At 37.9% G+C, this 14,694-nt stretch overlaps 1 protein-coding gene across 1 annotated transcript; it reads left to right on the top strand.

The window, feature by feature from the left end:
* Nucleotides 1–1,032: 1,032 nt before the first annotated feature.
* LOC129354072 (zinc finger protein 408-like) lies at nucleotides 1,033–13,126 on the top strand. The gene is made up of 8 exons (XM_055023564.1): nucleotides 1,033–1,099; nucleotides 2,928–3,177; nucleotides 5,615–5,673; nucleotides 6,774–6,943; nucleotides 10,275–10,858; nucleotides 11,563–11,772; nucleotides 12,233–12,356; nucleotides 12,975–13,126. The coding sequence occupies exons 2-8, from the start codon at nucleotides 2,932–2,934 to the stop codon at nucleotides 13,124–13,126; spliced, it is 1,545 nt and encodes a 514-aa protein (XP_054879539.1). The 5' UTR covers nucleotides 1,033–1,099; nucleotides 2,928–2,931.
* The last annotated feature ends 1,568 nt before the right edge of the window (nucleotides 13,127–14,694 follow it).

Below are 14,694 nucleotides of genomic sequence, written 5' to 3'. Positions count from 1 at the left end.
TTTGTGTTAGTGAAACAGCAGCGCCAGCAACTCCAGGATGTTTTTGGAAAGGGTGACAAACCACCTGTCACCTGTTTACCTGAAAACATTACATGTTCCTGCAGCAGCAGGTGGAATAAGCAGACAGCTACCTGACTCATGAGAATAACAAAAATATGGTGGATTTCTGTTTGACTAACAGGCGGGGTTGGCGTCAGCATTTCCTCCACTCTGAATGGGCTTTTTATTTTAAGGATTTCCAGCTGTTAAAGGTCATGACAAGAAAGGTTGCAGCAGATTCATCACGAGGTAAGATTGTGGAAAGATCAGAGAAATTGCAGAAAATCCAAGAGCTCCAAGTGACGTTGATTTATTGCTGCTAAATGTTGAAAAAAAAAACATAGAATAATTAAGTCAAATAAAACAAAATAAAATTGTATTTAAAAAATTTACAAATATTCTTCCCTTTAGATATAGAAGTGAGTAACTGTCAGTTTGAAATAAACTGAATTAATTACAAATTCAGATTAAAAAAGTTATATTTTGGGGGGGCTAATTTACTTATGGTCCTAAAAATTATTGTAAATTAGAGTCCATCTATAAGAACCACCTCTGGAAGGCGACTCTGTTGCATCTATGGCCGTTTTTATTAGTTTAATTTATTAATGTGACCAAAATAATGCAGAGCTGAAGGAACTGACACGAATATTAAACATATTTTTTTGTGACTGAACTCGTCAAAATTAAATTACTGGATTCAGAACATCACCAGTTGTATGTTATACTATATAAACAGAATGTTGTCTTTTTCAAGATCATTTTTATGGCGAAAGGATCTAAATAAATATGAAATGTGTTTATACGAATATATAAATATTTATATATTAGGACGATATTGACCATACAGTTATCCAGCAAGTACACTCACATTTGTTTGTAACGGTTGCGCGGAACTAAATAAAACAACCCATGTTTCCGCCCGGACTTCCGCTGTTTTGTTTTTCCTTGCTGGATAAGGATAGCTTTCCCAGAGTTAATTTTGACGGAATGAACGTTCTTTTTTTTTGTAGTTGTTTTTTTTTTTTTAAACAAACGCCACTTGATTCAAGACACCGATAGTGTATGTACAAACTCATTTGTTCCTAAGAAGATTTTTTAAACCGTTTTTCGGTCTAGAATATGAGCCGGTTATCTTAGGCTAACATATGGTAAATTAATATTATGCTAATTTCTATAAACTCCAACATTTAGTTTCACCGCCAGCTTTAGCGGTTCATGAAACGTTCCGATGTTCATTGAATTGATTTTATGAATACTAGAAATCATAGGACCCTTCAAAATAAAGTTGAGTTTAAACACATTCGAAATACGAGCATCTTCGTACTAACAGGTTCATTTCTGTTGGTCAGCTGTGAGTTTCTCTGAGTTATGAGGTAAACGAAATGCAGTCAACACAATAATAATGGATTAGTTTTGTGTTCTGTTTAAACCCAGTGGAGGTGCAAATGTGCCACAATTCAATTAATAAATAAGTCATTAAATTATAACTTAAATGCGTCCATTAATGAGTAAATGTTCAATAATAAATGACTAATAGGAATTTTTTGGTCTCCCAAAATACAAAGTAAAGTTAAGGACAATAGATAGAAATATCTATTTTGTTTTGAAGAAAAACAATGAATGTATAACTGTTTTACTCTTTATAGAATTGTTTTGTGGTTGTTTGCTTTTGCAATTAGCGTTGCTCATCTGTGTCATGTTAGTATTATTGGCAATTTAACATTGTTTTATTTCTCCACTTAGATGTTAAAGCAGAAAAAAATCATATCTTTTGAGAAAATATGGTTTTATTGTTTTTGTAATAGCCTATACTGTAAATATAATATGGTGAAATTGGGAACTAATCTCTAGTGAAAAAAAATGGTTAAATAAATTTAATACAGGAATAAATTTAATAAAGGACTTTGCACATCTTATCCTTATGTTTGGAATCATCTGTATTTTAGATTAGGGGTGAATGTATATTTTTTTTCACAGACAAACCACAGTCTTTGTTCAAAATTTCCTTACAAACAAACTTAGCTATGATGGAGAAATATTTAACAGTTCAGTTTGTCTGATTGACAAATTGTTTAGGAACTTATAAGAAGTTTATGAAAATACAAGTATTGGAAAACAATAGACATGATAATATGGCTTCTTTCTCTTTCTGTTTCAATTACATGTTCACTCACCCTTAATTTAGATCTGTGTTTCAGTTTTGGCTTTTATCATCGTATATTTGGGCAATTCAAGTCAACATATTTAATTTGCGTTATTCACCATCGTTCCCTTTGTTGTGGGAAAATAAATATTTACCGAAGGATTTCAGTAGTTGACTAAAGTCTGTCATCAATAACAGTTAAATACATTTTGTGTAAACTGTGACATTGCAGTTAGCAAAGCACTGGAGCCACATGCCAGAGTTGAAAACAACCAACCGAAATTCACAGTGTTTATTTAAGTTAAATCTAATTTCGTAAGTGAAGTTTTTGTTTGTTGTTCGTATTTGAACTAATAATGATCTTGAAAAGGGTTCTAAAAGACTTGGGTTGAACTTAATGAAATAATCTGAATAATTTTAAAATGTGCTTTCATTGTTTTTTTCAAATCAGATATGATGAGGACATGATGCACAAACTCAGAAGCTGTGAACTTATCAGACTTCGTTCTAAGATTAATTCAGGCAGCTCAGGTTTTATCCTCCTGTCTTTCTCTCTCTGCTCTGAAGGAAAGTCTGATTAGAAATTTCACGCTTTGGTTTTTACTGAGGAGCTGAGCTTCAAAGCCGCTGAATTCCCGATAGGTGGCGATAATCTGCTCCGGTTGTTATCCTGTTCCAATGTGACAAGCACAATCTTAGTTTGAATAATAATTAAAGTCTCCGGTACGTTTATTTCCCTCTGCAGGTGAATGGCCCGTCTTCTGCCTGATCTCGCCTCCTTCCTGTCCTCGGTTCTTCCCCGCGGCTTCGCGTTGGGCCCTTCGCTGCTGCGTGAAGGCAGCGTGGGGCTTTGGTGGGTGGGTCGCCCGCTGGAGGCTGGAGCCCCGCTGGGGACGGAGGGCGACGCACAGCGGGTCGCCAGGACGCGTTCAGACGGGCTGAGCAATTTCTCTGAAAACGACCAATCAGGAGCTGCTTGTTTTGAGGATGAGAAGGTGAAACTTCATCCTGAAACACATTCAAACTGTTTCTGTCATTCAGAAATGAGCTTCCGTTGCTAATTTACTAAATTATTAAAATATCTTAAACGTTTATTTGACATTTTGTTACAAATAAACAAGAGTTGAACTTATTTAATTAATTACATTTACTTCAGTAACTGTTTTAGGAGTATTTTGTTACACTGTACTTTGAGTAATTTTTTTATGGAGTTTTTCTGTGTTTTGGTCTCAACTAGTTCATTCTTTGAAGGATAATTTTGTTTACAGAGACTTAATTTCTCATTTCATTTGTTATTTTATTTTGTTTATTCATTCGGATATCAGTCAATCAATAAAGTTTATTTGTATAGCATATTTGAGCAATAAAGTAATTTACATCCTAAATTATTATTCTAAATTTAGTTTAAAATGTCTTCCAGATCCAGTATTAAATGTTCATCAGGAATTAAAGTTTATTGATCTTTGAGAATGTGTACTTGCATAATATTACTTGAAAATTGTCTCAAAACAACATTATTGTTTATCGCAACAACTTCTATGACAATTTATTGTCCAGAAACTGGCAGGCCTAAATGCCCATCTCTTCTGGTAGCAGATAGAAATTAAAAAGGAGGGATCCGAATATTGAGCCTTGTGGTACCCTAGGTGTGATTTCTGCCCATTCTGATGAGAATTTACCTATTAAAACAAAGACATTCATGTTCTTTTGGTAAAGCTTGAACTATTTAACTACTGGAACAGAGAGTCCTGTCTGTATGTATGTTACATTCAGTGTCTCTTGATCCAAATATCGTCACTTATCCTGATAGTTTGACAGATTCTGCAGTAAATGTCCATAGATAAAAAAGAACAGACTTGTCGGTGGTGGTTCTGTGAAGGAGTTGCTGAAAGGGAATCACTTTCCTCTGACAGATGAATCTGGAGTTTTTACCCCTCTCCTTGAAATTTCCCTCATTCTTCAATTAATAGCCTTTGTTTCTAAAATCTGAAATCTTTGTATCTGCAGCTGACGCCCATTAAGCTGCATCACATGAAGAGATTCGGTTTCATTCAGAGCTCCTATCACGGATACAATCCTTCAAAGATTTTCTTTATAGTGAGCATATTTTAAAGCCTATAAATAAGAGAAATAGTGAGCACTCTTTATCAAAGATGCTTTTTATTGTCTGTCTGTTAAATGGCCTGAATACTCCATGTCTGAGTGTCTTCCAGACATCAGCTACTGTCAGCCTTGAGGTTCTTCATAATGGCGTCTCGGTTTGGTGCTGGTTTGCAGAAAGAACTGTGAGTCACCGCGCTCAATTAATCTCTGACCCCGTGGGAAGATAACGAAATGATCCTTGTAATTTCCACCAAATGTTCTGCTGAGAAATGTACGCAGAGTCGCAGCGAGGCATGAAAAGATGCAGCAGTGACAGGTTTCAAGGACGCGATATTCAAGGCACAAACGATGTGGACAGCAAGTACTGCTGGGTATATTTATACTGATGCCTATTGTGACCTAGACTGACACATTGTGACCTAGACTGACACAATAGTCAGTCTAGGTCTGAAAAGCCCTTAGACTAAAGAGATTAAAAGTGCCAGATTTAATGTAGCAAAGTGAACAATAAGAGAGAGAATCTTAGGGTCAGAGGTACTTTCTAAGGAAAATGATAAACGATTCTCCTGGGAAGTCTTGGTTTGATTAAACTGGTGGATTTTGGTTTTAGTTTAAGTTTGACATAAAATGCATGGAGTAATTTTTCTGCATCTCTCTCAGCTGACGTCTTCTGGCAAGATAGGTTCCAGAAACTCGTTTAGGATGGCATTGATGATGTTTAATCCACTCTCATCCAACTCCAGTTTGTTTGCCTAGAAAGTCTGGTTTGTTTGAGGAGGTGTGGATGTGCAATCAAACTCTGGACCACATGCAAACCTTGGTCTCGCTTCGGTTGAAGTAAACTCTGGTGGCGTTCGAATGCATATGTGAACACCACCCGGACCGGGAATCACTCTAAAAGCAGAGTCGTCTTCAGAGGTTCTTGTCGTTTTTTTCAGAGGTACAGCGCCCCCACAGGTGAGGAGGGGAACAGGTTTTTCAAAACCAGTGCAGTGAGAAAGACAATGACAGCAGCTGAAATTGTCCCCAATTGAACTGTACAGAGCATTCCAGGGAATGGGAAGTTTTTTTCTTTTGCGTTTCCTCGCAATAATCCACTGATCAGTTCATGCGGCGGCCTCCAGAGTTAGTATTTGCTAAAATGACAACTGAAAATCAGTCACTAAGAGATGTTTGTAGTCTGAATAACTTTTGGATAAAAACAGAGTATCATCAACATATCGAGTAATTTTATTCAGTTTTGCCTAATAGTTGGCAATGGAAAAGCATGTAAAACGAACTGGTGGGAGCATAAATAATAATAAATAATCATCTGTGTTGTGTTTATAGGCACTGATGGGGGGATCAACCACTCAGGAAGCTCCTGTACAAAGAGCCACATGGTTCAAGTAAGTCTTCACAATAATACGGTTTCAAATCAACTTCAAGTCAAAGTCATGCAGATTCTACCGAGAGCAAATGATTAGTGTGAGACATGTTTATTCTCTTTTTCTACCTGTCTGGTGTCATATTTGTTGATCGTTACCAGAGATGCACCGATTCAATATCAATATTTGTCTGTATATTTAAAAAATGTAGATTTGGTATCAGGGCAGATCTAATCAGTCTAATTCTCTGCTTTGTGCTCTGAGCAACATCATGCTTTATTATTTATTTTACATTATATTTAGAATTCATAACTGCATTTCTGAACCATTTGAAAAGTTTGTTAAGGTTTATTTTTATGTTTGACCGAAGTAGTCAGTCTATTGTTTTAATTATTGCACTGACTGACTGAAGTTCAGTTGTTTTCCATGTCTGATCAAGACATGGAAAAGCTTGTGGAGCTACTGGTGCATTTAAGTGAGCTGTACTGGTGCAGAGTTACCAACATCTGAGTTGAAAAAAAAACAAAATTTTAAGTGAATTCATCAGTTTTTCTGAATCGGGTCAGTATCAGCTGAAATTAAGCCTCAGATATCGGTATCGAAAGTGGTAAAAGAAGTGGATCAGTGCATCCCTAATTCTTACTCCTGTTGAACTGTTGAACTCTGTGTTTCCCTCGGATGTTAACGTGACACTTTTTGGCCCTAATTTGTTTCTTGAACCCCAGAATAGTGCCGACTCCACACTTTGGCTCAGCGTTTCAGCTTGAGCTTTTTTCATGCTTCTGTTAACTTCAAACTCCAGATTTTAGTTTCTAAGAATGACACATTGACACACAGTCTGCATAACATCTGCTCTTCTGAGGCGTCCTGATGAAAAACTGCCCCAGTTTTCTTCCCCACAGAGTCAAACAGGAAAAAATATCATGCACCACCATGTTCCTTTGATGAGCCACTTAGAGACATAAAATAAATATTTATCCTGATATCCATACAGCCTACTCTTCTCATAATATGGACTTTTATTCCCATGCCATCAGCGGCCTCCTGCTGCGTTTCATTCCACGGATGCTTTAATGCAATCTGAGCTACATTCAGTTTGTCACCGTTTGTTTTTCCCTCAGCTTTGCCTGTCAGGCGCAGTGCCGGGCCCAGCAGAACCTGGTGGTGCGGTGCGCCTGCAGAGGGGTGTGTGGCGACGGGTGTGCGGGTGTGTGTGTGCGCGCGTGTCAGGACATCCATCCTGGAACGGAGCTGCTGGTGTTCGATGAGGCGGAGGGAAAAGGTCAACCAGGTGAGTCCAGCGATTTCACAGCTGATTTATAACCCTGACTGGGCCTGTCACGGCTACAAAGTGCTGCAGAATTTATTGTGATGAATAACAATATTGTTGTTTTGAGACCATTTTCAAGAACTGTAATGGGGATTTCAGAGTAACAATGCAAAAAGTGAACATTTAACACTGGAGCTGGAAGACATTTTAAATGTCCAAAATGAATAAGCAAAACTGCAGAAACAACAAATAAAATTGTGATCAGGCTAAGATTGGCTAGCTGTTGGTCAATCAGCCAAAACTATAGATTCAGTTTGTCATGGGTTATCATGAGATGAATAAAAGTTTTTTATTTCTTTGCTCTGCGTTCATGTCGAACTGCCAGGAAGTTGCTCCGTTTCCATGATAAAAATGTACAAATCTTTCTGTTAATGTCAAAAGTTGTTTTTGTTTTTTTGAAACTGCGTTGTTTCTATTAAATAAAACATAAAATTAAAAACATGCCTGAAGAACTTTGTTCACAGGGTAAGTCGTTAAAAATGAAAGCAGCGACGATTAAAGTCTTCAGTTTGCTGCTTTGGTCTCAACTAAACCTTATTTTGAAGGACAATTTTGTTTACAAAATCTTCAAAATTCATTGTGTTTGTTGGTTCTGTTTGTTGTTTATTTATTTTGCATATTTAAAAACTTCCAGTGTTAAATGTTCATTAGAATTTAAAGTTTATTGATCTTTCAGAATCTTTTCTTGCATTGAATGACCAGAAGATTATTATTATTTGTCAAAAAAAAGAAAGTTTTTATCTTGACAGATTTTTCTGTGAGAAATATTTATGACTAAAGTCTTTCGTGTTCGTGGAGTGAGCTGTGTTTCATATTTTTAAATGATGTATTTGGTTTTATTGTGTCAGTGAGACTTTAAATAAAACCCTTAACGTTGATGTCAGACGACCATCTGGTCGCTTCATCTCCGGAGTTGTTTCAATAAAGCTTTTATTTTCAACCTTTAATACCCACAAAAAATTCAATTCAGAGAGATTTTCAACACAGCTGGATGCTCGACGAGAGAAATATTAACGTTTAAAATCAGCGTGCTAGATTAAACCCGAAATGAAGATGAAATCTGGTCATAAATAATAGTCAAGAGGAATAATTTTATTATCAGATAAATGAAAACTCAAGCAAGAAAACAAGGCCATTAGTTTGTCATGTTAGAAATGGACGCTCTCTGCTAATCCTTCATTGTTTCTGCTCTGCAGCTTTTAAGAGCTGCGATTGATGCGACGATGAGGAGCAAAGCCCTGCAGCAGCGCGCTGTGGATATCTTATTAAACCAGCTTCCCTCTCTTAGCACGCTGATTCAGACAGATTGGGACTGTAGATCTGAAATGTGTCTTTAAAAACAATTGGAAACACTAAATTAAAGATAATAAGATAGGCGGTGGATGGCTGCAGGGAAGTCATGTTGGATTTGAAGAGAAACTGGAGGGAATATAATAATAATGTGAAGAAATGAGCTTTGAAATGATGAAAGAATGAAAGGAAGAAATGAAACTGAATGCAAACATTAGAAATCATTTCTTCATACATCTGCATACTAAATAAACATTTTATGTGATGAGAGGGTTGAAACAATTTAATTCACAGAAGCAATAAGTTTTTCAAATTAACCAATTATTAAACAAAGTTAATTGGCTGCTCTGTTTGTTGTTTTGCTGCATGAGCACAGAAACATCCAGTGGCAGGAAAATCATCAGGAAGAAACTAATAAAATGTTCCCTGCAAAAGGATTCAGGTTGAAATCGTTTTGTTACGTTACAACCATAAACATTGATCTTTTTTATTGTGATATTATACTGCAGACAATACAAAGAGGTGAGATGAAGGAACTTCAGTAAAATAACGTTAGTTTTGAACTCCACAGATCTGATCTTTATGGAAAGGAATGTCTTTGGTGAAGCAAACTGATGGTTTTCTACTCAGAGGAAACAAAAACTAACTTTTAACCTGCAGTGGAATCTCTGAATACAAATTTAATATCAAAAAAATTTCATAAAGCGAATTACCGTATTTTCTGGAATATAAGTCGCTCCAGAGTATAAATCACATCAGTCAAAAATGCATCAAGAGGAGGAAAAAACACACATTCCTGGAAGGAAGGACTCCAGGAAGGACTCCAGGCTGCGAGTGGCAGAACCAGACCGAACTATGACAAACCGTGAGAAATATGATATTATGTTGAATATTTTCCTTCTGAAACAATGATCCGCATCAGATTGAAGGAAATACAAATTGTTTGTTTGAAACTTGCACGACTCCTTGCCTCAGCCGATTTTAGCAAAATAGTGGAACCAGTTCTGGATAATAACATAATAATATATTTTGGATGGTAGCATTTAAATGCAAGGAAATAAAAACACGTTTGTACGGAAGAGGACTAGGGTCACTGAACAAGTAACTTTTTTTCTCAGAATTCAAACAATTTTCTCTGAATTGTGACTTTTTTTCAGAAAGTTCAGACTTTAATCTTCTGAAATCAAAAGTCTTTTTTTTTTCTCTGGTCCTAATTCTCTTCCATACATTTCTGGTATTTCTGTTTCTCATATTTCAGAGGATTCACTTGTTTCAACAATGTCAGTAAAAGTGCCAAAAACAGTGTATACTGCAACGAAACCTTTGCTCTTTTCTCCCTGCTATGCATTGGATTCGCTGCTGCATCTCCACTGATGTAGCAGAAAATCAGACGTAGAACAACAAAGAAAACAGCCTGGAGCTGCAAAGAGTGGAGCGTCCTTGAACATCAGTTCATGACTGCAAGGCCATTCTGCACATTTTTATGTGGAGGAAAATTTGTCCTTGAGACTTTCATTCATTTTTGATTTGTAAGAATTTGTTAGGAGTCTCCAAGTCAGGAAATTATAACAATGGATCCCTGTTAGCTGGGCCTGACAGCCAGGAAGCTGCTCTTTAAAATGAAAAGCATTTTAAATCAGCGAAATAATTAATAGATCTTATAGGAATATTTAAAAAAATAATTATAACTCATACAAAATGTTGATTTATTTATAAAATGTACAATCATTAAGCATTTCATTTGTAAGTATGTTGCTTCTTAATGGCTTCTCCTTTTAAAGCCTGACTTCTGTTCAGCTTTTATGAGGGTTAATTGTTAAGAGTTTCATTTCTTTCATTGCTTTGTGAGTGAAAGTGCATTAGAGGAAGTTTTTGCTTGAGGAATTTGAAAACGTCCTTTAACTGCACGTCTGGTGACGTATCCATGTGAATTTAAAATGCCCTTTAACCGAGCTAAGAAAAAACTTTGGTGTCTTAAGATGTTCCATGTCTTGTTGAACAGATACGATTATGAAGCAGGAGCCAGAGAGCAACAAAATAATCACTCTGGGAGAGGAGAAGCTCAAAGAGAAGAAGCAAACTCTGCAGGATGAGGAAGATCATCGCAGACAGACCCCCCGTGTCACCAAGCCTCGTCCTTCCTCTGAGAGGAGGATGAGGATGAGGAAAACTGTCCCATGTGACCCGAACTCAGACCATGAGAAAGAGCAGGACAGGTTGACAGACAAACCAAACCTTCCTGCTCCTCCGCCTGTTCGCTCCAGCTCCCGTCTGGCTGCTAAACCTCGGCGGTTTCACTGCATGTCCGCCGGATCGAGGCGCCATCCTGCGTCCAACTCGTCCAAATTGACCGAGGGACAAAACAAAGACTCAGCCGAGGCGCCCGAGGTTTCCCCGGCCGCCGAGTGGCAGCCAGTGACTGGTACCGTCAGAGAGAGACGGTACCGGTGTTCCAGCTGCGGGAAAAGGTTCTACCAGCTCGGTCACCTCCGGAAACACCAGTTCAGCCACACAGATGAGAAACCCTTCCGCTGTCGAGACTGTGGGAAAAACTATACCTCATCGGAAAGTTTCAAAGCCCATCAGGTAACAGATACAGAAATTATGTTTGTTTTATTTGTAAGTTTAAATTAAACTTAAGGAAAGGATAATTAGATTTAGCCTGCTGCTGCTTTGAAGCAAAAGAAAACAAAACCGACATCACTCCACTGAGAGTTTATGCATGTTTGTAAAATTAACACCCTGGTCATTCTGGTCATTTGTTTTCACAAATGTTATATTTTCTGTTGTGAACTCACCATTTGCTTAAAAAAAGTTTCTTTAAACAAAGTCAAATAAGAATGGAACAGCTGCTAAACAAACTTCAAAATTACAGCATGCATATAAATGTCTAATGACATGAAAAATAATTAAACCTTCAACACAAATATTGAACTTTATTCAACGGACGTTTACAAAACAGCTAAATAAATTAGATTTTTAAATTAGCTCTGCTACTGGCACGTTAGCGAAAGTGTTCCCTCTACTCTCTGGAGAAAAAATACAGAGAAAATATGATGTAAACATGTATATCATAAAATCACCATTAGATACATTTAAGTTTATACTTAACAGAAAGAAAAAGGGTCTGAATGCCAGGCAGCTCAACCAGTAGTAAAACACGAGATGAAATATGCGATTCTGAAAGAAAACAGTCTGGAGTTTTTCTCTAAAATCGTTTTCCTCTGGATGATTCTCTGTTGTCGTGTCGGAGAAAAGAAGAGGTGCTGAGACAAATGATTTGTTTTTAGTTGAGTCACAGAGGCGAGCGGCCGTTTTCCTGTCCTCACTGTGAAAAGACGTACGGCCTGAAGCGAGACCTGAAGGAGCACCTGGTCCTGCACACCGGAGAGAAACCCTACACCTGTGAGAACTGTGGGAAATCCTTCGCACGACGCCCCTCGCTGCGCATCCACCGCCTGCTGCACTGCAGCAGGAAGGTCTACATGCTGTCGCCAAAGGTAGCAACAACCAGGATGGTTGTATTTCTCATCACAAATATGCACAAATCTTTGTCTTTATTCTGCTAAAGTTCAAAAACACAATTTAATGATTGCAGTGTTTCAATTAAATAAGAAATCATGACCTGCACAGTGTCTAAATAAAAGACAAAATCCCTCTACTGCTTCCTGTCTTCTACTTCATCGTTTCCACCAGAAATATTCGGATGTTGGTCATGTGACAAAGTGTTTCCTTTGCAGCTTTGTGATTCGTTCAACATGATGGAAAAACCATCCCATCCTAGAAAAAAATATATGTTTCATTTCAGACAATTAATTTTTGTAATTTCAATTTGTGCAGTCATATGGATACATTTAAATGAAGCTCCAGACGCCTCTCCTCTCCTGTTCAAATTGATTTGAATCCCAGCTTGTTTATTCCCAACCAGCCTTCTGACCCGTTTTCTCCCGTCTCTCCCAGGTGCAGTGCTCCGTCTGCTCCAAGGAGCTGGCCAACCCCAACTCCCTGAGGACCCACATGAAGCTGCACACCGGGGAGAAGCCGCACATCTGCCAGCACTGCGGGAAGCGCTTCAGACAGAAAGGTAACGGCGGCTCTGATCGCTTCCGTGTCTCTGATAGCCGGAAACTACAAATGACATCCGTCCATCAATCCAAAAGTAGTTTTGTACAATAGGATATTTCTTTCATTAAAACCTATTTCCACCGATCAAACAGCGTTTTGTTGCAGACTGTAAATGTTTTCTGATGAGAAGAAAGCAGCGCTCAGACTTTCCTGGAATAATGTGTCTGTAATTCACTGCTGACCTCCAGATGCACATCATTTTACCGCGTGATGAATCATCCCCGTTCATTTTCTGTCAGATCAGAACAATTGAACTGATAAGTCTAGACAGTCAGCTCCGCTTTAAAAACCCTCACAAAGGTGTGATCATTTTTCTTCTCAAAACTAAGAACAGAAATTATTTTTTTTTTAATGAACAACTTGGCAGATATTTTTAGCCTTCAGTGCAGACATTTGTTGACCTCCTGACTTGGACCAAACTGTTTTTTCTCTTTTTAGCTTCAGAGGAAACTTATTTGATCGGTTCCTGCTGTCTCCCATCCAGCACTGACTACTGGGGTTTTATTTAGAGGCTGATGTGTTTCACATTGTTGGACAGATGACTCTTCATTCATGCCTTCCTGTCTGTCGGCCTCAGGGAACCTGGAGAGCCATCTGAGGGTTCACAGCGGGGAGAAACCGTTCCACTGCCCCGAGTGCCTGCAGACTTTCACTCAGAAGTCAGATCTCCAGCGGCACATGTTCACCCACGCTGAGGGTTTCTCTGTAGCTACTGTGGGAAATCTCTGAGGGACCCCCACAGTCTGAGATACCATGAGCGGCTGCACACCGGAGAGAGACCCCATCGCTGCTCAATCTGTGGCAAAGGTGAAGATGTCACTCTGAACACAATCAAACAAGTTCTGCATGTAGAGAAAATCATCTCATATCTTCCTCCTTGTTTTTCTGAGCCCAGATTGATTTTCCGTCCCCTTTCAAGCGGAAAGAACAGTTTTTTTATTTTTTTTATTATGGTTGTCATGACTCCAAACTAAAAGTAAAGAGAGTTTCATAGGCTTTTGAAAAAATAAGAGATTTCTAACAAAAGATAAAAACGATCCACATTGTTGCTGTAGCCTCATTGTTGAGGTGAAGGATGATTATCAGCAGGAAACTTTGAAGATCAAGGAGTTTTAAGAATCCAGTAAAAGAACATTTACCCTAATCAGACTGACGGATTTAAATCTTCAGTTACTGTTCAGCCTCCATCCCATCAGCTGTTTCCACCCAGCCTGAAATGGTAGCCAGGGGTGTGAATAATTTTGAGCTGAACTGCATTTCAATTTTAATACAGAGGCTTTAACAGTGGATTACCACGCTTTAATCTGCTAATCCACTAATAGCAAACTAATTTATCTTTGAAAACATTTGTTGCACTTATCAACAAATGTTGCAATATTCTTAAAACTCTAAAAGCTAATTTACGTCACGACATCGTTCCAGACAGTTATGGACACACTTCTGCGAACCCGCTAATAGCAGCTAATTTTTGTGTAGCGCTTTTGCTAACTTTGAAAACATTTGTTGCACTTAGCTTCTGCAAATGCATTTTTCCAGATAAATGCTAAACCACTCATTTACTTGATTGTTTTGTAAACTTTCAGTTGAATGAAGTTCAACATCTGTCTTGAAGTTTTGGTTATTTGCATTTATGTTCAGACTCTTATTTTGAAGTGATTGTTTACGCAGCAGTTCTATTTCCTTTCCCTGTGGTCTCTTTTTCCCAAATCCATCCCACAGTTTCCAGGTTTTTCTTTGTAAAAAAAAAAAGGTGAAAACCATGAATCATTCTTAAGATAACATTGTCGTTCTATTACATAATATCCCAATAAAATACATGAAGTCTGTGGCTGAAACGTGATTAAATGTATTCAGTGGCGCCCTCTGCAGGTTGTTCTGTGTCTTTTAGACTAGTTTTATCCCCAAGCCATCTGTTTTTGACTGCTGTCCTCAGATTGAGACGGACAACTAGATTTATATTCAGAAAAGTATTGTGCTTATGAAAAGAAAAAATGCAAACAACCTTCAGAAAATTTTAAGCACTGCTGATCAGCACTGCTTTGGCATAAAATATAAAGAAATTAGATGCACCTTGAACTTCCTCACTGTTATTTATTGTAAAGATGTTAAGTAGCTTGTATTTTAAAACTTTGAGAGACATTTGCATACATTTTATGCCTCAATTTTGTCCTTTCATCATGGAGTTAGAGGAGTTTCAGGGCAGAAAAACTGCAGCTGAGGCGAAGCAGCGACACATGAGTTGATGATAAAGCCAGTTGGGGGGGTGAAGCACAAACCGGCACAATTCCCCGACCTCT

This window comes from Poeciliopsis prolifica, unplaced genomic scaffold (genome assembly GCF_027474105.1).
Source record: "Poeciliopsis prolifica strain line A6 unplaced genomic scaffold, Auburn_PproV2 SCAFFOLD103, whole genome shotgun sequence".
NCBI lineage: Eukaryota > Metazoa > Chordata > Actinopteri > Cyprinodontiformes > Poeciliidae > Poeciliopsis > Poeciliopsis prolifica.
Note: the sequence above shows the minus strand (reverse complement) of the source record. Positions and strands in the feature narration are given on the sequence as shown.

Bases quoted from the DNA above. Each gene is read 5' to 3' on its own strand.
- LOC129354072 (XM_055023564.1), top strand. From the start codon at position 2,932: ATGGCCCGTCTTCTGCCTGATCTCGCCTCCTTCCTGTCCTCGGTTCTT. The intron at 10,859-11,562 runs GTAACAGATACA...ATTTGTTTTTAG, and splicing joins AAAGTTTCAAAGCCCATCAG to TTGAGTCACAGAGGCGAGCG. The intron at 12,357-12,974 runs GTAACGGCGGCT...TGTCGGCCTCAG, and splicing joins GAAGCGCTTCAGACAGAAAG to GGAACCTGGAGAGCCATCTG.